At 36.1% G+C, this 25,657-nt stretch overlaps 1 protein-coding gene across 1 annotated transcript in view; it reads left to right on the plus strand.

Moving 5' to 3' along the window:
* MPDZ (multiple PDZ domain crumbs cell polarity complex component) overlaps positions 1 to 25,657 on the plus strand; it is a gene marked incomplete at both ends in the record, with an annotated part of 146,460 nt that overhangs the window by 100,529 nt on the left and 20,274 nt on the right. Inside the window, 9 exons of the mRNA XM_080708979.1 lie at positions 6,869 to 7,046; positions 9,397 to 9,507; positions 13,688 to 13,786; positions 14,543 to 14,614; positions 17,198 to 17,360; positions 19,115 to 19,311; positions 20,288 to 20,379; positions 20,586 to 20,676; positions 22,939 to 23,019. Coding sequence (XP_080565105.1) covers positions 6,869 to 7,046; positions 9,397 to 9,507; positions 13,688 to 13,786; positions 14,543 to 14,614; positions 17,198 to 17,360; positions 19,115 to 19,311; positions 20,288 to 20,379; positions 20,586 to 20,676; positions 22,939 to 23,019 — 1,084 coding nt within the window. The remainder of the gene's footprint in view (positions 1 to 6,868; positions 7,047 to 9,396; positions 9,508 to 13,687; positions 13,787 to 14,542; positions 14,615 to 17,197; positions 17,361 to 19,114; positions 19,312 to 20,287; positions 20,380 to 20,585; positions 20,677 to 22,938; positions 23,020 to 25,657) is intronic.

A 25,657-nucleotide genomic window follows, 5' to 3' on the forward strand; every position in this document is an offset into this window, starting at 1 on the left:
CATCGTAATGGAGTACAAGATGGTAGAGACATACATGTACACATCACTCATTTAGCCCTTCACCAATTCCCACCCCATTCCCTCCCTCCTTCCTCCTTATGTTTGGCTTACTGATTGATGTTTGTGAATGTACATCATGTACATTAAAGGGAATTTGCCTCTTCTCCCCTCCCATCACCCCAAGTTAGGCCTCCTTATTTGCTCATATATGGTTTTTCCTCCTTTGTCTAGAGTTCCACCTATGACCCTTTTTCTCCCTAGTTTTCACATATTAGGGAGAACATCCTATTTCCTACCTTTTGTGACTGACTAATCTCGTTTAGCATAATGTTATCCATTTCCATCCATTTCCCTGGAAATGTCATAATTTTGTTTTTTCTTATGACTGAGTAAAATTCCATTGTATACATATCCCAGTTATTGTAATTTGTTCATCTGTTGATAGACCTATTGGCTGGTTCTACAGTTTAGCAACTGTGAGTTGTGAGGCTCTAAACACAGATATGCTTTCTAATTTACGCTGACCACAAAGAATCCCAGAAGACATTTTCTTTCATTTTTTGTTTTATGTACTTTTTTCCCCTGAGAGTTAAGGAGACCTACCTATGGATTCCTTTTTTTCTCCTTTCTTCCTTCCTTCCTTTCTTTCTTTCTTTCTTCCTTCCTTCCTTCCTTCCTTCCTTTCTTTCTTTCTTTCTTTCTTTCTTTCTTTCTTTCTTTCTTTCTTTCTTTCTTTCTTCACTACTGGGGATGGAGCCCAAGAGCATTTTACCTCTGAGCTATAACCCAAGCTCTGTTTTTTATTCTTTATTTTGAAACAAGGTCTCATTGAGTTGCAGAAGGCCTTACTGAGTAGCTGAGGCTGTCTGCAAACAGTGATCCTGTCTCAGCTTCCTAAGTGCTGGGATTACAAGTGTGCACCACCTTGACCAGCTCCTATGACTTCTTTTTTTTTTTTTCCTTTCTTTTTTTTCTTTTTAAATTTTTTATTGGTGCACTGTATTCATACATCATAGTGGGATACAAAAAACTTTTGTAGACATACATGTGCACATCGCCCAGTCAGCCCCCACCCGATCCCCACCCTATTCCCTCCCCATCCCTCCTTCCCATGCTTGGCTTAGTGGTTGACATCTAGTATTATAGCAATTTATCCAAAATTAAAAATGATAGTCTCACATAACAGTTTCATTTGTCTGATACCAAGCTTTTGATAACTTAAAGATTACATTTTAATATTTCTTTTTGCTTTCTTTCTTACCAGAGAATATTTTTTTAGGTGAAACTATCATATATTTATATATTTATTTTTCAGAAAAAATCTATCCTAATATGTAATATGGACTCTAGATACCCAAAACGATCTCAAAAAAGAACAAAGCTAGAAGATATATATTTTCTAATTTCAAACCATATAAAGCTATAATAATTGAAACAGTGTAGTACTGTTCTAAAGGCAGATATATAAAACATTGGAGTTAAATAAAAGAACTAGAGATACATTCTTCCATATATTGTCAAGTTATTTTTGACAAGGTTTCCACGAACATTTGGTGGAGGAAATAATAACCTTTTAACTAAATATTGTTGAAGAATAATTATTACATGAAAAAGAATAAATTTGGACCCTTACTTAATCCCATATACAAATATTAACTCAAAATAGATAAAACACCTAAATATCAATCTTAATACTATAAAATTTAGAAGAAAATCTGGGTCATAAAACCTCACAACATTGAAATTGGCAGTGATTTCTTGGATATGATTTCAATGGCACAGGCAACAAAAGGGTATACAAACTCCCTAAAAAATAAAATATTGTATATCCAAAGACAATGTAAACAGAGTTAAAAGTTACTGATAGAAAGGGATAAAATATTTCCCAATGCTGTATCTGAAGGTATATTAATATTTCAACTAGAAATCCTAAAAATTAACAACAATAAAAGCAAACAATACAGTTTAGAGATAGGTATAAGACTAACATAAATAATGAATCTCCACAGATAACTAATCTTATTTGTCTGTTGGATGGAAAATCTTGTTTCTCTGGTTCTGGTGTGTGGTACCTATTTCTTCTTTGTAGTTAATCTCTTTGAGTATTTTCTCTAGTGCTGGTTTTGAAGACATATATTCCTTCAGTTTCTGTTTGTCATGGAAGCTTCTTATTTCTCCATCTAATTTGATAGAAATTTTTGCTGGGTAGGAGATTTTTGGCTGGAAGTTGTTTTCTTTCAGAGTTTGGAATATGTTACTCCAAGCCCTTCTGGCTCTCATGACTTGGTTTGGGAAGTCTGGAGTGATTCTAATTAGTTTGCCTCTGAATGTCACTTGGCCCTTTGTTTTTGTTGCCTTTAAGATTGTCTGCTTGGCTTCCACATTGGTCATTTTGACAATTATGTGGCGTGGGGATCCTCTTCTCTGATCCTGTCTAAAGGGAGTTCTGTAAGTTTCCTGGACCTGTGTATCAACCTCTTGCTCTATGTTTGGAAAATTTTCTGCTATTACTTCCTTGAAGAGATTGTTGATCCCTTTGGTTTCACCTTCTTTTCCCTCCTCTATTCCAGTTATTCTTAGGTTAGCTCTCTTAAAATGGGCCCATATTTCTTCAATGTCAGATTCCTGCTGTCGGATATTTTTTCCTAGATTAGAAGCTATGCGTTCATTTTTGGAATGATCATCTTCTAAGAGCGAGATTCTATTCTCCATGTGGTCTAATTGGTTATTGTACTTTGATTTGAGGCCTTTACTTCATTAATTGCATCCTTTATCTCTCTTTGGCTCTCTCTGAATTCTTTTCAAAACACCTCTATTATTTCTGCAGTTATTTTCCTGACTTGATCTTCTAGAAATATCTGCATTTCTGTTTTATCGGGTTCTGATGTTGTGGGGTTGTGGGCATTCATTGCTCCATTGTTATTCCTCTTTCCCATGATTTCGGGAGTTTGTGCCTTCTCTGGGTTCTTCCCTTGGGTCACTGTGACTTCACTTAAGGTGCTCTGGATCTCAAGTCTGTGGTATCTCAGTCCCCACTACTCCTTTACTGGGTTGTATCACAAAGTCTCAGACCCAGGGAGTCAATAGAGGTTGCTTTAGACTATGGGGGGTGCCAGGTTGCGCGTTCTCCTATGGTGTGATATCTCTGCCACTGCCACTCCCCCACTGGGTCAAGTCCCTGGGAGTCGGTACTGGGATTTCTCCTCTGGGCCCACAATTTGACTCACTGTTGTTGAATACGTAGATGGAGCTGTAGTGGACTCGGTGTATTCGCTGCTGCTGCCGCTGCCGCTGGTGGCAATATGGCACTGCTGCTACGCCCTCGGCCGTGAAGCTGGCGTATTTCTTCTCTGTTTTTGAACTCCGCTCTGAGTCCCTGCAGCGTGTGCTGAGCCCAGCCACTGGGAGCTTTAGATGCTTTCTGCGCCGAAAAATCTGCTGGATGCCGCCGGGCTCTTCCGCAGCGGCTCATCTCGGCTCGCTGTCCAAGCTCTTCCGCAGCGGCTCACCTCGGCTCGCTGCCCGCCGCTCCTATCTGGAGCCTGGTGGGCTGTTGCGTGTGTTGATCTGTAGCCATAGCCGTCCGGTGAGCTCAGCCGCTGGCAGTAAGGCACTGCTGCTGCGTCCTCGGCCGTGAGGCTGGCGTATCTCCTCTGTGGCTTTGAGCTCTGTTATGAGGCCCCCTCCTCTCTGGAGCTGTTGATTTTTTTTTGTTTCTCTGGTGGCGGTGTTTTCTGGCTATGAAAGGCGCTGATTTTGTGGTAATAGAGATTGGTTGTTAGCAGAGCTCTTAAGCCCCGCTTGTCTCGGTCGCCATCTTCCCGGAAGTCTCCTATGACTTCTTAAAAGTGTAAATACAATACAAATATGTGTATACTTAAATATATACATACGATGGCTAAACACACAGACTACTCTACCAGTTAATTCTAGGAAATATTTTTAAGAAACAGAAAAGGGCATTGTTTTTTCTTTCACAGAATTTATAGAGTGAGAAAAAATGAATAAGTTTTTAACTAGTGTATTCACAAAGATTTTCTTTGTTCAGGATCATGATAAGATTCTTTCAAAGCTGGGCGTGGTGGCACATGCTTGTAATACCAGTACTTGATAGGCTGAAACAGGAGGATCACAGGTTAATGGCTGGCCTCAGCAACTTAGTGAAGCTATCCGCAACTTAGTGAGACCCTGTTTCAAAATAAAAGAATAAAATTGGTCTGGAGACATATCTTGGAGGTAGAATGCCCCTGGGCTCCATCCCCAATACTACCAACCAACCAACCAACCAACAAACAAACAAACAATAAATAAATAAATATAAAAAAGATCCTTTTAAACAGGTAAAATTTCTAGGATCATAGAATCCAGTTATGAAAAAATTACTGACCAAAGTAATAATGTATATTAGCACCCGTATTTCTCTGATTCATTGCCACTCCTCCCACTTTGTCTATGATGTTCTTTAATCCCAGCCTTTCTTTTTGGAACCTTCATTATATGGGAGTCCTTACTTCCACCTTTCCTCTCCTCTGGGGTATCTCAAATTTCAGTGTCAAGGGCATGTGTGGCCATGCCAGCTTCTCCTCCTTGTTCAGCATCAGCATCTTTTTTTGAGACATGTAACATATTGCATGGTATCATCCCTCTTTGGTATGTTGTCTTGCACACCCTAAGCTGCTGGCTCATCTCAGCCAGAAACCTCACTGAAAATCATCTTATTCTTACAACCCTGTCTTTTCACAAGATATATACTTTAAATCCATTCATAACTCTTAGAGCAATCTGCAGTTATTATGAGTCATGTGTTTATTTTGTGGGTCTGGAAATGCATTCAAGGCAGAGAAAGCAGCAAGTGCTAAGACCCCAAGACAGAAGCTTGCCTGATGAATTAAGGGACAGTGGGAGTTGTTGTGGTAGCTGTACTGCAGAGATCAAAGTACAAGTTAGGGAGTTTAAGGACGTAGTGGAGGGACTGGGTCCTGTAGGGTTTTGTAAGCCCCTGCTCTTTATTCTCTGACTATTAATGGTCAGGTCTGCCTTGGCCAAAACTACTCCTATAGAGCAAGCTTCTAACATAGCGTGGGCACGAGTGTTCTTTCCCTAGATTTGGCTGCTAAGCTTAGAAGCTACCATCTGTTCAGTGATAGCTGAAATTTCCTGATTACTTAATGTCTATAATATTAAAGTTCCTGCTAAATGGTACTTTTACATTGGTCCCTGCTCCAGCTTGGAGTGTGAGTTCCATGTTTACTTATAACCAGTCAGCCTAATAAATAAATAGTATTTATTTCAGACCCTACAAAACACATAATCAGGAAAGTATGTTAAACTATCCTGTTTTGCTACTAGTATACTGTTCTGTTTCAGAAACTTATTTGTTATTATTATTTTTACCATTTTTAAGTATATTCTGGCATTGAGTACATTTATATTGCTGCACAACCATCACCACCAACAATCTACAGTTTGTTTCATTTTATAAAATTGAAACTCTGTGCCCATTAAGCATTAGCTTCCCATTCTTCTCTCCCTGTATCTCGTAGGAGCCACTATTCTATTTTTTTTGTCTCTATTAATTTGGCTACTCTAGGTATTTCATGAGTGGAATCACGGGACATTTGTCCTTTCTTTTACTCACCTGACCTGTCTCACTTAGCATAGTATCCTCGAACATTCATTTTGAAAGGTGTTTCAAAATTGTCTTTCTTTTTATATTTATTTTTTATTTTTATGTGGATCATATCAAAGATGGCTTACATTCAGACTATGCTCGGTGCCCTCTCCCCCACCACTGCTTCCCCTTCCCCTCCCTCCCAACAATGAGTGTCCAGGTTGACTGTACTACATTCATACTTTTACACATATTCGAATGTATAAAATTGACTTTCTTTGTAAGGCTGAATAATATTCTGTTGCATTATACCCCATTTTTTATGTCCATTCATTTTTATGGACACTTGGGTTGCTTCTACCTTTTGACTATGATGAATAATACTTCTTTTTTTTGTGTGTGGTACTGGGAATGGAACCCAGGGGCATTCTACCTTCAAGCTACAGCCCTATTTTTTATTCTATATTCTGAAACAGGGTCTCATTGAGTTGTAAAGAGCCTCACTAAGTACCTGAGGCTGGCTGTGAACCGTGACCATCCTGTCTCAGCCTCTCAAGTGCAAGGATTACAAGTGTGTGCCACCACGCTCAGTGGTAAATAATACTTCTATCACATAGATGTACAAAATAATACTTTGACACCCTGCTTTGAGTTCTTTTAGTTATATACCCCAAAGTAAAATTTTGTAGTTATATTTTTAAATTTTTGAGAAACCTTCATCGTGTTTTTCATAGTAGCTGTACCATTTTGCATCTCCACCCATGTTATGTAGGGTTCCGATTTCTCTACATCCTCATCAATAGTTGTTATTTTATGTATTTTTTAACAGTTGCCCTCCTGATGGGTATGTAATACCTTACTGTGTATTGATTTCTATTTGTAATGAGGTTAAGCATTTTTCATATATATGGACCATGAGCATTATTTTCTTTAGATAAATGTCTATTCAAGTTACTGATTAGTTTTTAATTCACTTATTTGGTAACTGAATTTAGAATTTATATAATGTAATGGATAATATTTCCTTGTTAGATCTGTGATTATCAAACGTTATTTTCTTTCTGTGAATTGTCTTTTTACTTTATTAATGGTTTCCTTAGATTTACAAATTTTTTTCATTTTGATAAAAACAAATTTGTTTCTTTTTTACTTTGTTATCTCTGCCTTTGGTATCATAACAAGAAGGTGTTACCAAATCCAGCATCAAAAGCCTTTGCTCTGTGTTTTTTTCTGAAAGCTAAATTCTTATTTTTATAGAGTTGAACTCTGGAGAGAACCAAGTAAATCCTTGGGTATCAGCATTGTTGGTGGACGAGGAATGGGGAGTCGCCTGAGCAATGGTGAAGTGATGAGGGGTATTTTCATCAAACATGTCCTTGAAGATAGTCCAGCTGGCAAAAATGGAACCTTGAAACCCGGAGACAGAATAGTGGAGGTACCAGTGAGCTTTCTGCATCAAAATTCTTTTCCCTTTCCACCTTCTTTACCAAGGGAATTGTCATCATTATACCGATTACTTGGCCCAGTTTTAGAGTATTGTGTTTGTGATCAAAGCATTTTTTATTTTTATCTATAATTTTTAGATATATGATGACAGATTACATATATTGATGTAAAGAGTGATATTTAGAGATAAAGTCAACCAGTTTTAAAAATATTGTCCCCAAGATAGAATAATTATGCTTTTTAAAAAAAACAAAGCCAATTTATTACAGAAACACATCAAATTATTTAAAACTATGTATATACATATAAAATGTACATATTACAATTTAGATCTCCAATGAGATTTTTAAAAAAATACTTTATCATTATCATTTTATTGCAGATAAACTGTCAGATGAGGTTTTGTTCAATATGCATCTTTTTTGGTAAAATCTTAAATGCTAGGACCTTGATTACTCTTCATATAAATGCGTTACTTTGAGTCCACACTAGGCTCCTCCTCCTTCTCAGTGCTGCACCCACTAGTCACCAAAGGCTCTGTGTGTGCACCTGTATGTGCCTGTGTGTGAGCACATATATGTATTTTGTTATATGAGAGAGAGAAGATGGTAGTCTTACTATACCTACTCCCTTAATTCAAAGCAAATTTTAATATTTTAAGTAGGTTCTTCTCTGATGATTTGCATGCTCCCTTATAGGGTATTTGTAGAGCAGTTGTTGATTCCAGGCCCTTTGGTAGGTTCTGGGTGTCCCGCAGTAGACAGGACTGTACCTGCCCAGCAAAGGGACAGATTTGGCAAGCAATCAAACTTTAGAGCAACAAGATAAATTATTTGATCAGGTTAAACACAGTTTTTATTCAAAATAGTCCAGAATTGGGTATTGTTACATTGTTGTCTTTTGTTAGATAATATTTAAGCTCCCCTTTAAACAATTATTTTAGAATTTTTATCAAACATTTGCAATTGTAGATCATCACTAAAAAGTTTATTAAAATCTTTTGGCATAAATAGAAGAATAAGAATTATAACTATTTCTAAAAAGATTGGTCATAGTTTGCCCCAAAATGTTGCTTAAATATATTTAAAGTTAAAGCATCTCTTTTTAGTAGAAAAGAAAGGACTTTCTTTGTTTTATAAAATAACCATGCAATTTAACAGTGATTAATTGAACAACTTGTGTACAGAGGTTCTTCCTCTGTCAGGAAGCTTGGAGCCTCTCTACTGATAAGTATTCTAAAACATGCCAGTGCTGGGTTTCTAAAGTGAATGTAGATTAGGTGAGCAAAGACCTGCATAGTGTTCCATTCTAAATATAGAGTTCTTTGGACTTGAGCAATTATACTATTAACTTTTCCCACTAATAGAATGTATAGTAGACATGAATACTGGCTTTCATATAAAAAGTTAGAAGTCATTTTTAATCAGCACTGAGAAAATATTGCTATGTTATCTAAGTATCAACCTGAGGGAGGTTTTCAACTAAATATATGTAAATCTTTTAAAGACGATAATGTCCTTTTCCAAGAGCTAATAATTGATTTTCTTTTTCAGAATTGGGTCCATTTTGAGCTTACTCAGTAATTGGACATCGTAAAATGAAAGTAACATCATCAATTTTCTGTCAGGATTAGTATTTGGCCTTTTAAACTGTTTTCCTTCTTATTCATGTACTATGTGAGCTGAGCTCATCATCACAGGGCAAGCCATGGCCAATACATAAATTTCAAAATAACTTTCCTTTTCAAGCTATTACATCAAAATTACTAACAAATTAGCATAATTTCTTGGCTTATAGCTCCTGTCATGCCTATTGCAATTATTTTTTTAACTAACCTTACCATAATCACATCTTTCTGGATATCAAATTTTAACTTCAAATCTCCCTGTACATAGACATATACAAAGCCTCACCTACCTGCTTTTCAACCTACTCTAAAATGAATTAGAAGAAAATGAATACAGTGACTTTTATGATGAAGACAGTACTGATAGGTAGCTCCTTTATATTACTTATTTAATTGTGCTGATTTGTTCATGTAAAGGAATTGATCAGTTTAAGGACTGCAGAAGCAGAGCCTTCATTCCAGTAGATTATTATTCCAGTTAAAGATTAGAGTCAGAAATATTTGTATAAACCAAAGGACCACAAGCTGGCTGAACAAATGAAAAGATTTGTTCAGCCAACAAAAGACTTGCCTCACAAGTCATATCAATTATTTTTTATACCGAACAAGATTTTCCAGGAGCGTAACCAAGGGTCCTTAAAACTTCAGACCCACAAGTTGTTCCTCTGTTCTGTAGCTTCTTGAAATGTTAAGCTGAGGCCTTCCATTGCAGGTGGATGGAATGGACCTCAGAGATGCAAGCCATGAACAAGCTGTGGAGGCCATTCGGAAAGCAGGCAACCCTGTAGTCTTTATGGTACAGAGCATTATAAACAGACCAAGGGTAAGCAAGTACAAAGGGCAAGGTAGGCATACCCAAACCATGCCCAGTCTGGAGTCTGACATAGCCAGCACCAACTTATCCATGTGAGCTGATACTGAATCTCAAAGCCTTAAAAGGCTTGTGAAAAGTTTCTTGTGCTTTTTATAAATTGAATTATCCTGAAAATTCCTTTACCTATTTTTAATATAGACTTGAATTCTGTTCAAATTACATAGAAGTAGAATTTATTGGGGCCATAGGTATCTAGTATTCATTATAATCACAAAATATACAAATTGTTGAAAGGAATGTGGTATTTTCATTCAATGACTCTAGGCCCTTAGAAGCCAGAAAAATTACATTTTCTTTAAGTTTATTCTCTAGACAGAATCTGTGATATACTAGTGTGTCCCACTGAATATTAAGTTTCCACGAGGCGTGTTTTGTGTATTTATAAGTGATTATAATTGATGTTTCCAGCCACTTTCATTAGATAACTTATGACTAGAACGCTCATGGGGGACAAAAACCTACTAATTCATTTACCCATCACAGGTAAAATGCTCTTAAAAGATATTTTAGAAAATATAAGAACATTTAGTAAGTATTGTTGATAGAAAAGATACAGAATGAGGCTTTGTGTATTTTATTAAGTCCTGTGGATGTTGAAGTTGAGAATTATGCTAAAAGTTTAAAACCATTTTTATATTCCTTCTTTGTACCTCATTGAAAAATATTTTCAAATGCAGCAGGTACTAAATATATTTGTGTCAGACATCGCCAAGAAAAATTTTTCAGAAACACATATATTCTCTCAAACTTTTTAAAATACAATTTCAGGAGTTTTGTAGATCTCCTGAACCTCTTAGATGTTCTGCTTTTGAATTTAATCTAACAACTCCTGTCCTACTTATTTCCTTTGGATTATCTGCTTGCTGGATTTTAGGGTTGGTTGTCTTTAAAGGAGAAATGTCAGCACATATAAGGAAGGTTAAAGGCATCATTTAAAACGGAGAATATGTTATTTTATGTACAAAACACATTAAATTTAACTTAGAAAATTAGCAATTTAAGAAAGCAGTACTCAAATAAAAGAAGGAAAGCAGTAGTAAACAGCCCTGTGGATGAGATCAGTAAAAGTAATATCAATATTCTAGGCCATGGATACAGACTGATCATATCTGTCTTACTGGTTCTTCCTTTCTTCATCAAGACAGGTGTAGCTCTGCTCTGGGTGCACTGTAAGGAATGAATTTAGTAGTTCTTCGTGTAAGCAGTTATCTTCACATCTGCAGTCTTTAACCATTCAGTTGTTTATTGTTAGGTAATAATTATCCATTCAGATAGGAAATCTGCCAAATGGTAGGGCTGCATCATGCTGCATTCTTAACAAATTCTGTTCAGTTTGTTTAAATAACTACAAATCTTTTTCCATTTGTTTCCATTTGTTGTGTTAAACATAGACACAGCATGATAATGTTGGTAAATGGCTGTTTAAGTTGAAGCTATTTTTCATGTGTGGGTTGGAGGGTTTTCATCCTTTTTTGTTTTACTTTTAATTTCCAACTTTTATAACATTTGGGACAATACTGTACCCTACTGAATAGTAATTCTTAATATTACTTTAAAAATTTAAATTACAAACATTGCTTTCAGTGCCATTCACATTTTCTAATGAGCTGGAGAGAGATTTGTCTCATACACCTGGAAAATATTCCAATTTTATTATCTGAGGTATAATGATGCCTAATTTTATAGCAATTATTCCAGGATAAATCTTGCTGAGAATGACATGTTTAGTCAGGTTACACACATTTTGCTTTGGGATGTTAGGGATACTTGCATTTAAAATGTGATATATTTTGTTTCCAGTGATCTTATGCCCCATGGAAATAATGATGTCTCTTGTAATCTAAAGCAAAATAAAAAGTCTCAAATACATATACTTGTATCTTTCAGTATAAATATTTTACTTGTGAATAGAGAATAAAGCTTTTAAGAAATCTTAAACTTAGGCTGAAGCCAGCCAGTATTTCTGGACTTAAGGCTATTCAAAAATCAGAACTTCACAGGCTCTACCTGACAATTTCCCAGTATGATGCTTCACAGAGTTCAGTCTGCCCCATTTTCTCATTAAGAATGGGCTTCTAATTCATAAAGGCCAGAGAACATTTTAGTTTTTCTTTGTCTTTTTCATAGTTAATAATGTTTCTGCTTTAATCAGCTCATGGGTCTGTAAACAAGTTTCATCATTGCCTATTTAAAAAAATTATTTTTCTATAAATCTTTTTCTAATCATAAAGTGGCCTACTATTTCATCTGCTATACTCCTGCTATACCTTTACCTTTTGCTATCAGGGCCAAATTCTAATCTTATGAGATATGCAAATTAAGCAAAAAAATACCCTAGAAACAAACAAACAAAAAAAAACCCTAGAGTTCTTTTTAAATGTTCCATTTCATGCCATCATGGTTTTCTGTTGTTTTATATAATAACTAAAAATCTAGTGCATGAAGATTAGAAATAATCCCCCTTCTTAGTAGCCTTATGTTATTTGCCTAGGATGTTTTTCATGTCAGCCCAGTCATATCTCCCACCCTAATACACCGTCATTTTCCTTGGCATTCCTGACGTCCTCTGTTATAAAGCAGGAGTTGACATTTTCAGCTGAAGAAAGGGAGGAAGTCCAGATGAGCAGAAATGTCCTTGTGTCCCTATCTTTCCTCCTGTCTTTCCTCCTGTAGGAAAAACTTTGCAAGTAGAGCAGATTGAAAGGGTAATGCAGCCTAAGCTTGGTTCAGGCCCACCGAGGCTAGTGTCTTTCCCGAGTATTCTCTTGCATAGGGTGGTGTCCCATGACAGCCTTCCTACACTCCATGCCTGCCTGTGGTTTAAAATAATAATAATAATAATAAATATATATATATATATATGTATACACACACACACACACACACACACACACACACACATATAGTAGTAACACAAACATTTAATTGGAGCCCAAATGAATTTTAAATGTCTGCAATTTCCCCTGAAAGTTATAGTCAATAAAAGAAAAATATAGTGGGTGTGAAAAGGAGAATAATTTATTGTGCTAAGGAAATTACTTTTTTTTTTTAACTATGAAAATGCTAAATCCTATCTGGCAGGCATCCTGCCTTTAATATGTATATTCAACTCTTAACAGTCCTGGCTCCAGGCCTGTTACAGGCAAGCCACAAAGCCTGGGAGAAACACTCCACGGCAGGACTTTCAAATATTATCCAAAACCCATAAATTCCTCGATAATACAGGCAATTTTATAGAAACTTAAAAAAATTGAATCTCCATTTTTCTACTTCCACAAAAAATGTGGGCAGAAATAGAGAACACCAGAGAGTGGTTTGTATATTCTTCTTTTCTTCTTTTTTTTTTTTTTCCTGTGTGGTTCTGGAGATGGAACCCTGTGGCATTCTACCTCAAAGCTACACTCCCAGCCCTATTTTTTTATTCTTTATTTTGAAACAGCATCTCACTGAGTTGCAGAGGGCCTAAGTAGCTGAGGCTGGTCCTGAACCTGGATCCTCTTGTCTCAGCTTCCCAAATGCTGGGATTATAAGCATACGCCACCACACCTGGCTGTATCTTCATGTTTTTAAATTTAAAAATGTGATGGCCCTCAACCAGCCTTAATATATGTACTCAAACTATGAAAAGTTTCCTTACTGGGAAATAAAATAAAAAATAATAAATGTTAGTAATGAACTAGCAGACAAATGAATTTGCATTTATGAATAAATGATTAACAATAACATAATTTGCTTTGAAATGTAAATTTTAAAAACTTTTGAAAGCATGTTGGCTGCTTGGCACAAAGCATAAATTAATATATAAGTTAAGCAATACATTATGTCTTTATCAATGATAGTAAAGCCATTCAGTAAAAATAAAAGAAACCTGGGGTCAATTTGACAGTCTGGTTTCATTTGTAGTTTGTCAACTGGTCAACTGATTTAGATTCAAGTGTAGCTTCAGGTCATTCCAGGCAAATCTTTAGTGATGGACTATTTAACAGAAGTTGCCGTTAATTATGTACTAGATACATAGGCTCTAGTTTCACACTGACAGTTCTTTAAACCATTAAGTACTTTGTTCTTAAACTTAAGTTGTTTTAAATACATTTCTTTTGCGTTCAGCGCCTCTTATGTTTTCTTCTAGAAATCCCCTTTGCCTTCCTTGCCGCTCAGCCTTTACCCTAAGTTCAACTTCAGCAGCACTAACCCATTTGCTGACTCTCTCCAGTTCAACGCTGATAAGGTTGGATAACGCCCTTTGTCTTGCCGTTGCCTTTTGGGAATGTTTTGTCCTTTGTTATTACTGTGCCTCTGTCCCAGTTCACTGTTTACTACTTCCAGGCAGGAAAATAAACAAGAAACTATGTGCTTGGAGTGGGCATGCAAATTCTGTCTTAAGCACACTGTCCTGCCAGAAAAAAAATTATTTTTATAGCTGAAAAGAAATTACCCTTCCAAAAAGGGAAGGTGAATCATGAGTTCACTGCTTTTCCTGCGTTTTTTGTAGATTTAAAATTTCTGATACTTTAATTAGTTACCAAAGGTATGGACTACTTTCACACATTATTTCTTTAAAAACTTGTATTGTTTTAAGACTTTTTCAGTCTTTTAAAAGATGGTCATAAAACCTTTTTCTTGAGTTAATCATTAATCATTCTGCAAATAATAGTTTACATGTACGTGCAGGAGCCTGTTGAATATTCATAAAGCTTGTCCAGCTAAACACCGGAATCAGGAAATATAGCTGTGTCAGGAATATAGCTGAATCAGGAAATATCGCTTGTAAATCTATACTTGGATAGTCTAATGAAATTATAAAACTAAAATCGAAACAAACATTTTTAAGAACGTATACACCATAATTTGATCTTGGAATGGAAAAAAAGCTGTCAACATTTTTGGGAAATATTTTATGAATATTCATCAGTTTTTCATGTTATTGTAATATGAATTAAACAAAGATGCTGTATCTGAAGGAAATTGTTTTCTGTTACTGTAGGAATTACAGAATTCAAGTAGAGTTATCTTCCATTGTTCCCCAACTAACCCTTTTGCTCCCACACCATTTAAGGTTTGTCTCAACATGATCTTTCTGTAAGTGGGTGTGTCCAGTGTGCAATACATGTATGTTGTGCCTAATGTGTACATACATGGCATGGAGTGATTGAGAGTGTACTTTACATTTTCTGCCAAAGAAGGCTAAATGATCTTTGTTAAAGACCTACATTTTAATTTAGAAATTTCCAATAACAAGCTAGTTACATAGTCTTGATAAAATGAGGGTGACAGGTATAGTAAAATAGAAGATCTAATTGTGCTTCAAGCAAATACAGGCTGATATTAGTATTGTGTTTCATTAGTTAGGTTAAGGCACCAGTTTAGTTTATTTGCAGTATGAAAATGTTTTACCTTAGATCCTGAGCAGTTTTGCAGATAAGCTGATTTTGTTTCTTTGCTCTTAAACAAAATAACAGTCCAAAAATTATGCAGCAAGATTGGTAAAACTCGCCGGGCGTGGTAGCGCACGCTTGTAATCCCCGCGCTTGGGAGGCGGAGACAGGAGGATCGCGCAGGTTTGAAGCCAGCCTCGCTGGCTAAGAGACCCTGTTTCCAAATAAAAGATATAAAATAGGCCTGGGAGTCTAGCCCGTAGGTAGAAGGGCTTCCAGGAACCCCAGTACTACCACCAAAAATAAAAAATAAAAAATAAAAAATTGATAAAACTTAAATCTTTAGGGTTGTTAAAACTATGGAAAATTTTAATTAAATTGTGTTCTACTTTTTAAAAATGAAATGAGTTTAACTCATGCTTACTAAATAACACTTTCTGTTGTTACAGAGAAATACTTTTAAACTAGAAAAATTCTGATATATATATATATATATATAGTATTTTTTCTGAATTTTGATCGGATCAAATGAGGGTTTTTTATTCATTTTATTTATATATTATCAGTTTTAGAGATTAATGAACTAAACTTTGTAAAGACAGGGTAGATTCAGTTTGTTTTAGGAACTTTTATCCGTTTTCCCTATGATGTGTAAACTGAACATTTTAGAAGAGCAGATTCATAAACTAAAAAAAACAATTGCCAGCTGGCGTGGTGCCATACGCTTGTAATCCCAGTACTTGGGTGGCTGAGACAGGAGCATCACACAGGTTCGAAGCCAGCCTCAGTAGCTTAGTGAGGCTTTCCGTAACTTAGTGAGACCCTGTTTCCAAATTAAAATATTAAATAGGTCTGGGAGTGTAGTCCAGAGATAGAAAGCCCCTTGGTTCTATCCCCAGTACCACACACACACACACACACACACACACACACACACACACACAATTGCTCTTAAGCCTCTATCAGCCAGCTCCCTGCTTTGTCAGGAGCTTGAGTGCTTTCTGAATAATCAAAGAAAGATCATATTCATTGTCATGTAGTATTAGTGTTAGATGTGTTTTTGATATTCTGATTCTTGGGACCAATAAATTTGTAAAGTATGCAATTAATATGTGATTATTAGAGGTAGGTTTAAAAATGTAACTTTTCTTAGATAGGCACATATAAAAGAAAACACATTATGTGACAGGGGTTTTATGTAGAAAAAAGATAAAATAGAGAAGGATAGAAAAATACAGGTTGAAGGCAACAGGAACAGCTTTATACAAGGGCTCGTAATTTAGGTGGGTATTTCTGACCCTTGAGTCAGGTGCTATCTTACTATAGAAATTGGGGGAGACAGTGTGGTATAATGCAAAGTGCACCAGACCCAGAATTAAGAAAAAAGAATTCTAGTACCATTGTGTGATTTTGAACAAAACTTCCACTTCTCATAACATTGGGTTCAAAGGCTTTAGTAATCTGAAAAATAAATGAAATGAACTCTGACTTAAAGGCCTTTCAAACTCTTAACATCCTGTCTAACAATCTTTAATATAGAACTTGATAATACCAAATCCATTTTTATAGGACTGACAGTAAGTATGCCATATTTTGACTATTTATAAAATATTCTTCCGTGTTTTCTTATTTACTTTGAGAGCTACTTTGGCAAGGAAAAGACTGTATTGTGCCTTAAGCCCCACCCCATAGGTCTAAGTCTGGGTCCTCTGTGCTAACAGTGTGGCTCTCCTGCTACAAGAGCCTGTGTGTGTGATGGTCTTTTTTATGGATTTGTTTGAAGGTCATTTGGAGAGAGGATTCAGGTAGCAATAAAGAGTACTTGATATATAATATCACTAAGAGTTTTAAAGAATTTCTTTGTTAGTTTTATTCTTTTTGTTGTAATTGTGTCTTAGTAGACTTTTCTAGACCCCTAAATTTTTACCCTGACCTCTGCATATTTAGGAACTTTTTTTTTTTAATAGGGAAAGTTTGTACAATTTTCTATCTTGGATTATTTTAGCCTTCAAACTGAATTATCCATTGGCTTATAATAGAAAAATGATAGTTCAATGTATTATTCTCTGATACATTTTTGTTTTGTATATTTAAACTTTACCTGAATCCAATCCAACATTTCATTTATGTGTATAAGAGCTTTCCATTATCGGGTGGATATTTTAAATCCAGCTTTTGTTTTTGACATTACACTCTCACCTCTTTCCCTTAACGTCTTCTTCCTTGCACTGAGCATACCCACTGCTTTCTTCTTGTTCCCACAGGCACCCAGCCAGCCAGAGTCAGAGCCAGAGAGGGCTTCCCCCTGTGACACTCCTCCACCCTCTCCTCTGACACTTGCAGAAATGGGCAGTGATCATGCACAAACATCTGCAAGCAAAGTCTCAGAGGATTTGGACAAAGAGGATGAGTTTGGTTATAGCTGGAGTAAGTTATATTTTTGTAGTACATTACTTATAAGAGCATTAAAATAACTCTGCTTTTCCCAAAGCTTATGCTTTGTGCAAATATGCTTCAACTTTAGTGATTAATACTGCAATTTTTTGTGGAAAATATTGCTTGTTTTTCTTGAATATAACATGGCATCCTTGGAACATAAAATCATATTCTTCCTTTCCTTTAAACGTGCATTCCTAGCTGGGTGTGGTGGCTCACATTTGTAATCCCAGCATTTGGGAGGCTGAGACTGGAGGATTGCAGTTTATGGATAGCCTCAGCTACTTAGTGAGGTCCTTTGCAACTCAGTGAGACCCTGTTTCAAAATAAAAATAAAAAATAGGGCTGGGGGTGTACCTTGGAGGTAGAATGACCCTGGGTTTTATCCCCAGTACCACAGACACAAACAAATGTGCATTCCTGTTAAAGCCTCTTTGCTTTTCTTATGAGAATTAATGAGGATTAGACATGCTCTCAGAACCTACTTCTGGATCAGCCCATCCTGGGGGCTTGAGCAAGTATCACTCCATGCTAGGCTTCATCTCCCTTATTGTGAAATCTAGTGGCTTGACCTTAAACTTCTGGTATGTTCTGTACTAGGATAGTAACTTAGTGTAATTGTTGAGATCAAAACTTTGGACAGTTGATAAATTGTTCAACTGTCTATGTTTTCATATGATGGTTGTCTCTCTTTAAAATACAGTTCTTCCCTCAGGTTTCTAACATTAAATTAGATAATGTCTGAGGAATGCTGAGTACAGTTCTGATGTAGAAGAAGCATTCAATGTCAGCTCATATTAGGACTCATGAATCATTAGGATCCAAGGAAATAAGCCAGTTTAAAGGGAAAGATTTAAAATATGGCCAAAAGTGACATATATGCCACTGTATTTAAAAGTTCTATTTTAAAAACCGAATTATTTTTTTAAGAAAGCTGTAGTAACAGAATGTTAAAGATTTTTATTATCAAAGTTACCCCAAAGCTTTATGGCTTTAAACAAAATATAGTATTAATCAATGGGAGTTAAATGGTTAACTATGCTTAGCTGGGCCAGGCTTCCAAGATGACTCACTTGTATGGTTGGCAGGTAGTGCTGGCTACTGGTTGCTCCTCTGGGGCTGGGGATTGGAGCACCTACATGTGACCTCAATCTCTGAGATTAAAGGGAGCAGATACTGAACTACCTCTTGAAGGTGTAGAGTAAAAGGTATAAACGGTCTCATCCAAGTGGGACATTTGTCTCAAAGCTAGAAAAGATACATAAATTTATCTTGGTCTAATAGATCTGCATAATAAGAAAACCTATTCCCTTTACTCTAGATTTATGTACTCAACAGCTGCCCAATGGAATGTAATATGCAATATAGATTTTCTCATGAAAGAGACCTTTCCGCTGATCAGTGAACACAGTTATTCTGGACACTATACTTTAGTGTTGTCCTGTTCTCCATATGACAAAGTAAATTTCTTTTGAGTGTATAAATTTGAATTGTGTCTTTGGGCCTGATCACCCAAGGTGAACTGATTAATCACACATGCTCTCTGCACTCTCAATGTAAGGAAATTCCTCTTTGGGCAGGCCAGGAAACCAGTCCTGATGCCTAGGCAGCCAACCTATTTAGCTTTCAATGGATAAAGATTTTGGTACAAATAATGCCTTTTTAAAATAAAACTAAATAGCCTTCCATAGTAAAGCATTTGGCTACAAATTAACTTTAAATATTTATGTTGTTATTGTGTGTAGAAAATATCAGGGAGCGGTATGGAACCCTAACAGGCGAGCTCCACATGATTGAACTGGAGAAAGGTCATAGTGGTTTGGGTCTTAGTCTTGCTGGGAACAAAGACCGAACCAGAATGAGTGTCTTTATAGTGGGGATTGATCCAAATGGAGCAGCAGGAAGAGATGGTCGACTGCAGATTGCAGATGAGCTTCTAGAGGTAAGTTCTCCTGGACCTCATATGGTGACCGAAGTAACTATCACTGGCCTAATAACATAGGCATTGCACCAAATTTGGCTTTAAACCATCCCATTAACTTCCATTAAAAGGTCATGTTTGTATAGCACCAGAAACAATTTTTGCCTCAAGACAGTAATAAAAATCACACTTCAAAAACATTTTTCTGCATGTGCTGCATTTTTATTAGGAGTTTTTGAAAAACCAAATGACCAATCACTCCCCAGTAATGATGCTGACCCTCTGGACATTCTGGAAGTTTAATCCCTAGTGGCAGAAGTAATGGAATAAGTTGAGGCAGGGATCAAAGTTAAGGCTAAATAACAAAATCAGCAACTCAGCCTGCCAAACAAAATACATTTGTGAACCATATTTTATAGCATTTAGAATTTTATTTGTTTGTGTTTTGTTGTTTTATTTTTTTGTTTTGTTTTGTTTTTCTGTTTTGCCCTCCATGGAGAGTTGCTGTGTTTCACTGTATTGCCTTTATACTCTCCCTTGTGCCTGATGTGCTTCCCTGTTGGCCAGTGCCTCCAACAGTAAAGGACTAGACAACTGGGCTGCTTAGGCACAGGCTGCACCCTAGATCCTGAGTCTTCCTAGCACTGCTTCTCCCAGAAGCCTTTTCCCAGGACTTGAGTCTTGAGACCAACTAGAAAACCTAATTGGGGGTGGGGCTTCTCAGAATGTTTTCTTAGGACACAGAGCCTTTGCCTTTTAAAGCATGTTGGAACCTAATACCTGCCCAAAGTTAGCTGTCTACTCTCTTTCAATTAGTCCAAATAAAGTTTCTTTTAGCAGTCCATGGGCATCAAATTTAAAAGTCAGGTTCATGATCTGGGAAGGAATATACATATAATATTTCAAAGAAAAAGTTGTGTTTTATTAGCTACAAAGAATGATAAAAATTTAGAAAATTAAAATTTTAGACTCAATTAATGCTATTTATTTCTCACAGATAAATGGACAAATTTTATTTGGAAGAAGTCATCAGAATGCTTCATCAATAATTAAATGTGCCCCCTCTAAAGTAAAAATAATTTTTATCAGGTGAGCATTTTTCTTTGCTGGTTTACATAATACTTTTCATTAGCATTTTGATGCTGAGTTCTTTTGAACAAACATAAAACATTTGTATATAGTGTTCCAATTCCAAGTCATTGGAGTTAGAGGATTTTTTATAGCAACCCTTAGACTCTCCAAGTAAGAGAATAGAAATCCTGTTGTGAGATATAATAGTTTTTTTTTTCTTTTAGAAATAAAGATGCAATGAATCAGATGGCTGTATGTCCTGGAAATGCTATAGAACCTTTACCTTCTACCTCAGAGAATCTTCAAAATAAGGAGGTATTATAACATGTTTGTTTCTCTGAGAAAAGTTGATTGATACCCTCCTTTTCAGTTGACCATTATAAAACGTTTATAGGGACATCAAAGATAGATTAGTTATATCATAGTACAATGAGTTTATTGCCTCGTGCATGATGACACTTATGTAAATAAGGACATAACTTACATGAAAGCTGCCTCTGCAATCTGCATAGGGAAAAACAGGAAAAGAGTCAACAGGCTGGGTGCAGTGGCACATCCCTGTAATTCCAGTACTTTGGAGGCTGAGACAGGAGAATTGCAGATTCAAGGACAGCTCAGCAACTTAGTGAGACCCCATTTCAAAATTTAAAAATAAAGAAAGAAATGCTAAAATGAAAGAAAAAAGAGAGAGAGAAAGAAAGGGTGAGTGTCTAGGATATAGCGTAAAGGTAGAATTCTACTTCAGTCTCTAGTGCCCCTCCAAAAAAAGACATCAGTTCTGCCTCTGGGGACAGAGTGAGAGAAAGACTTTATAGAGGAGTTTATATGAAGTTTATACTGAAGGATTTGTTGGAAAAAACATGGCAGGCAGAGGACAAGAACGGCTCGGAAGCTCTTAACTAACGCAGGACGTTGGAAACTGCAGATCATCACTAGCAGTATGGGCAGAGGATGGGGAGTAATAAGGAAAGGGGGACAAAGGAGAGAGGGCCAGATCACAGGACACCGGACAGGATTTGTCATTATGTTGACTTAACCTGTAAGGCAGTATGGAACTTTAAGATGAGAATTGTATTTTAATAAGTCTCTGGCAACAACATAGAGAAAAATCAGAGGTTTTAGGATAGAGAAGTTAAGTTAGAAGAAGTAAAGAATATTGGAATAATTCTGAAGAAAGACAATGAGGGCCTGAATTTGGGCAAAAAAAGAAGGAATAGTCACATCAGATATTTATGGCCAGAATTAATAGTACATTATTACAAGTAAATATACTCCTTGAGGAAAAAAGAGTCATTGAGTATCTAACAAAATAATTGAGTAATCTGTATCCGGGCGGGGCATATGCTGGCAAATAAAAGACAGGATCTACAAGGCTTCAAGACATCTGACTTGGTGATATGATAGAAAGTTACATTTCACCAAAATAGAAAATACAGAAAGGAGTAGAGATTTGCCACAATAGTACTATATTCCATTTAAAGCCACATGAGAATAAAGTGCTGGTTGGGAAGCCTCATAGAAGTGTCCTTTGGGACATTTGATCTCCAATTTAAAGGCGAATTCCCATAGATGTAAATTTGGCATTTATTGACCACAGATGTGGAAGCACTTACTTATAGGGAGCATTTAGAAAAAAGATGAAGACTATGGGCAGAATTATGTAATATGAGTAATAAAAAAAGAAGTTGAAAGAGGAGGTTAAGGAGGACGAAGGACCAGGAGTGCATGTTGCCCAGTAACTGAGGAGCGTGCGTTTCAGGAAGAAACTTAAATTCTGCCACCCTAGGTGCTACAGACATCCAGTAAGAAGATGACAGGAAAGAGTCCCCTGGATTTGATTATTGGGAAAGCAGTGAAGAGATTTGGGGAAAAGCAAATGATAAATAATAAGAAGAGGCTAGTGGCTAGAAGGCAACAAAGTAAAGAGGTTTTGAGTGGTGGTTTTGTTTTGATTTGGAAAAACTTTAGAAACACGTATAAGATGAATAAAAGAAGGTGCAGAGTTTAAAGTTAGAGGATCCATAGTGTTCACCACTGAGGGAAGGTGTAGGAACAGAAACACTCTTTTCCAAGTAAATATATAAACAGTCTTATTTGTAGATAAGATAGATGTCCATTCTAGCAGATCTTGATATTGAACTGAATCTTGTTATTTAAGATGAGCATGCTCTCAAGGAGAAATTTTTATTTTCATATTAATGACATTTAGTATGTTCCTTTTAAAATGAATCCTTTCAATAATTTTTAAGTGAAACATTAACAGTTTCTAACATGGGAAACAAATGCTACCTCTGCTGGTGTTCTTTGTTTTCAGTTCACATTGGATAGTTTGGTTGCTGTTAGATTTCGTTATAGTTAATCCAAGCCACATAGTCATTTTGCACTCCAAAATAATTACTGTACAGTCACACCTCCTATATATTTTAAGAGGATATAATGTTTTTAAATTCAATAAAGTATTAAGATAGCAATAACGAACTATAATAGATTAATTTTTATTAAGTGGCTATTGTATTTAAACAAACAAAAATATTTAACACTAAGTTGCCTTTTTTCCCATTTCTTGTCACCTTTCAGGTAGAACCAAATGTTAAAACTTCTGATGAAACAGTGGACCTTAGTTTATTTAAAAATGTGCACCATCTAGAGCTTCCTAAGGTAAATCTGCTTTGAATTGTAATGAAATGATGTGCACACTCTCATACCAGTATTCCATTTCACTGGTTCTTGAAAGTGTGATCTCCAGACCAGCTGCATCAGCATCACCTGGAAATACAGATGCTTGGGCCCACTCAGCCTATCTGCTGAACAGAAACTCTAGGTGTGGGTCCAGGAGTTTGTGTTTTAGTACGTCTCTATGTATATTCTCATATATAGAAAAGTTTGAGAACCATTGTGCTAATTAGTACATTAACAAGGGCCCAACTTTTCCTGCCTTAATGATAATTCCAAGGTATTAAATTCACCATCTTTCCTTTAATTCAGCTATGGAAATTCTGCTAGGAAAGAAATAAAAATGAAAAAATAAAGTTATATAGTTCCCAGGTGTGGTGGCGCATGCTTGTAATCCCAGCATTTGGTAGGCTGAAAATGGAGAATCACGGTTTGTGGACAGTCTCAGCTACTTAGTGAAGCCCTCTGCAACTCAGTGATACCCTGTCTCAAAATAAAGAATAAAAAATAAGGCAGGAGGTTTAGCTCGGAGGCTGAATGCCCCTGGGTTTCATCCCCAGACCCCCCCAAAAAAAAGTTATATAGTTTTTCTTCCTCATAAAATGGAAAGCTCAAGCAGCTAGAGAAGTTCTACTGATAAGCGTCAGTGAGGTACTTGCTTTGAAAAGATCTGAACTTTAGGTTCAAATGGTGTTTTGCTGAGCAGAAGCTTATATTTGACTTCGGGTGTACTTGGCTTCTCTGGAAAGCAAGTGTTCAGTGAGTGGGCAAGAGTATAAGGGCAGTGAAAACTCAGGGAACATAGGAAAGAATTAGGTGGGTTGGGGAAACAGAGGATGTTTTCAGGAAACACAGACTGAAGGAAGTAGAGAGACCCATTCACTCTTCTCCCACCGTTAGGCATGGTACTCTGACCCTGCGCTCCAGAATCCTTCTGTCTGCGTTGAATCCTTGTTTCATTAGGTACATACTTCACATATTGTATGTTTATTTTCTGCCTGTTTCTTCCCTATAAATTGAAGATAATAGAACCTTTGTCATAAGTAATTATAAAGATTAAATGAGTTTTTATAAAATTATCAGCATAATTTCTGGCACATGGCAAAATTAAAAAAATATGACTATGTTGATTTGGTTTCTTTCTTACAATAGATAGTAAAACCAGTAAAAATGGATTGCTCTAGTTTTATGATAGATACATGAGGAAAGTTGTTATTGTAGGCCATTTTGCTAGGTGTAGTGGCATGCACCTGTAATCCCAGTACTTGGGATGCTTGAGACAGGAGGATCATAGGTTGGAGGACAGCCTCAGCAAGTAGTGAGACTCTTGTCAACCTAGCAAGACCCTTTTCCAAATAAGAAATAAAATCAGACTGGGAGTGTGCCTCAAAGTAGTATGCCTATGAGTTCAATCCCTAGAGGCACACATACAGACACACAAAAAAAGAAAAAAGAAAAAGAAAACCGATGTAAAGAACCCATTAAAGTCTTTGTCCTTCTACCGAGAAGTCTATACCTTTCAGATAAAATATTTTCTTCTGTAGCCATGTAAGAGAGATAATATTTTTCCTTCTCTAATTATTATTTGAGGACTTAGGTTTTTTTTTTCTGAAATCTGAAGTAAAAGTTTATAGTATTTAGGTAGAGCATAAATTACCTATAATTTCCTAATTATGAAACATTTAAATGTATTATGAAATATTTACTTATTTATTTAATTTTTGCAGCTCTGGGGATGGAACCCAGCAGCATTTGACCTCTGAGCTACACCCCCTGCCCTATTTTGTATTCCTTATTTTGAAACAGGGACTCACTAAGTTGTGGAGGGCCTTACTAAGCAGCTGAGACTGTGAACCATGATCCTCCAGGTTCAGCCTCCCGAATGCTGGGATAACAAGCTTGTGCCACCACACCTGGCTGATTATGAAATATTTAAATGAATTATTTATAATGATTTTTTTATTCTCAGTTTATCTTTAGGAGTCTAAAATAAGATAATTTTTGCATATATAGGTATCATTCACCTGAAACTTAGTATATCCTAGAATATAATCAGTGTCCAGGAAGTATTGGTCTAATGAACTTATTAGATAAATGAGGATGATCATAAGTACAGATTTCAAACCAACCATCTGATTCATTAGAATCATGGATTTGCCACTTAGTGAGACTGTGACATAGGGCATGTTTCTTAACTTGGCCATGATTTCTCCTCTCCAAAACGGGAATGATAATAGTACTTATCCTACAGAGTTATAGTGAGAATTAAACATATAAACATATTTCAAAAAATATGCATACATACTTATGTGTATAGTAAATAGAACCTGACACACACATATATATAATAAATATTACCTGTTACTGTTATTACTATTATTAAAAATAATAAGCTGGACAAGCGATGTCTCTCTACTTCTTGATATTGGTTTTCTCTGCTTTTTTTTTTCATTAGATCACTTGATTAAGATATTCTTTACATGTCACATTACTTCAATCCCCTATTCAAAACCTTTCAAAGACATTCATTGTCAAGTAAAGAAATTTAATTTCTTTGGCCTGGCATTTGGTATCATGGTAGAGAGAAACCTGATCTGTCTTTGAGAAGCCCTTCTCTAAAGTG

The sequence above is a fragment of the Muscardinus avellanarius genome (genome assembly GCF_963383645.1).
Source record: "Muscardinus avellanarius genome assembly, chromosome: 13".
NCBI classification, from domain to species: Eukaryota; Metazoa; Chordata; class Mammalia; order Rodentia; family Gliridae; genus Muscardinus; species Muscardinus avellanarius.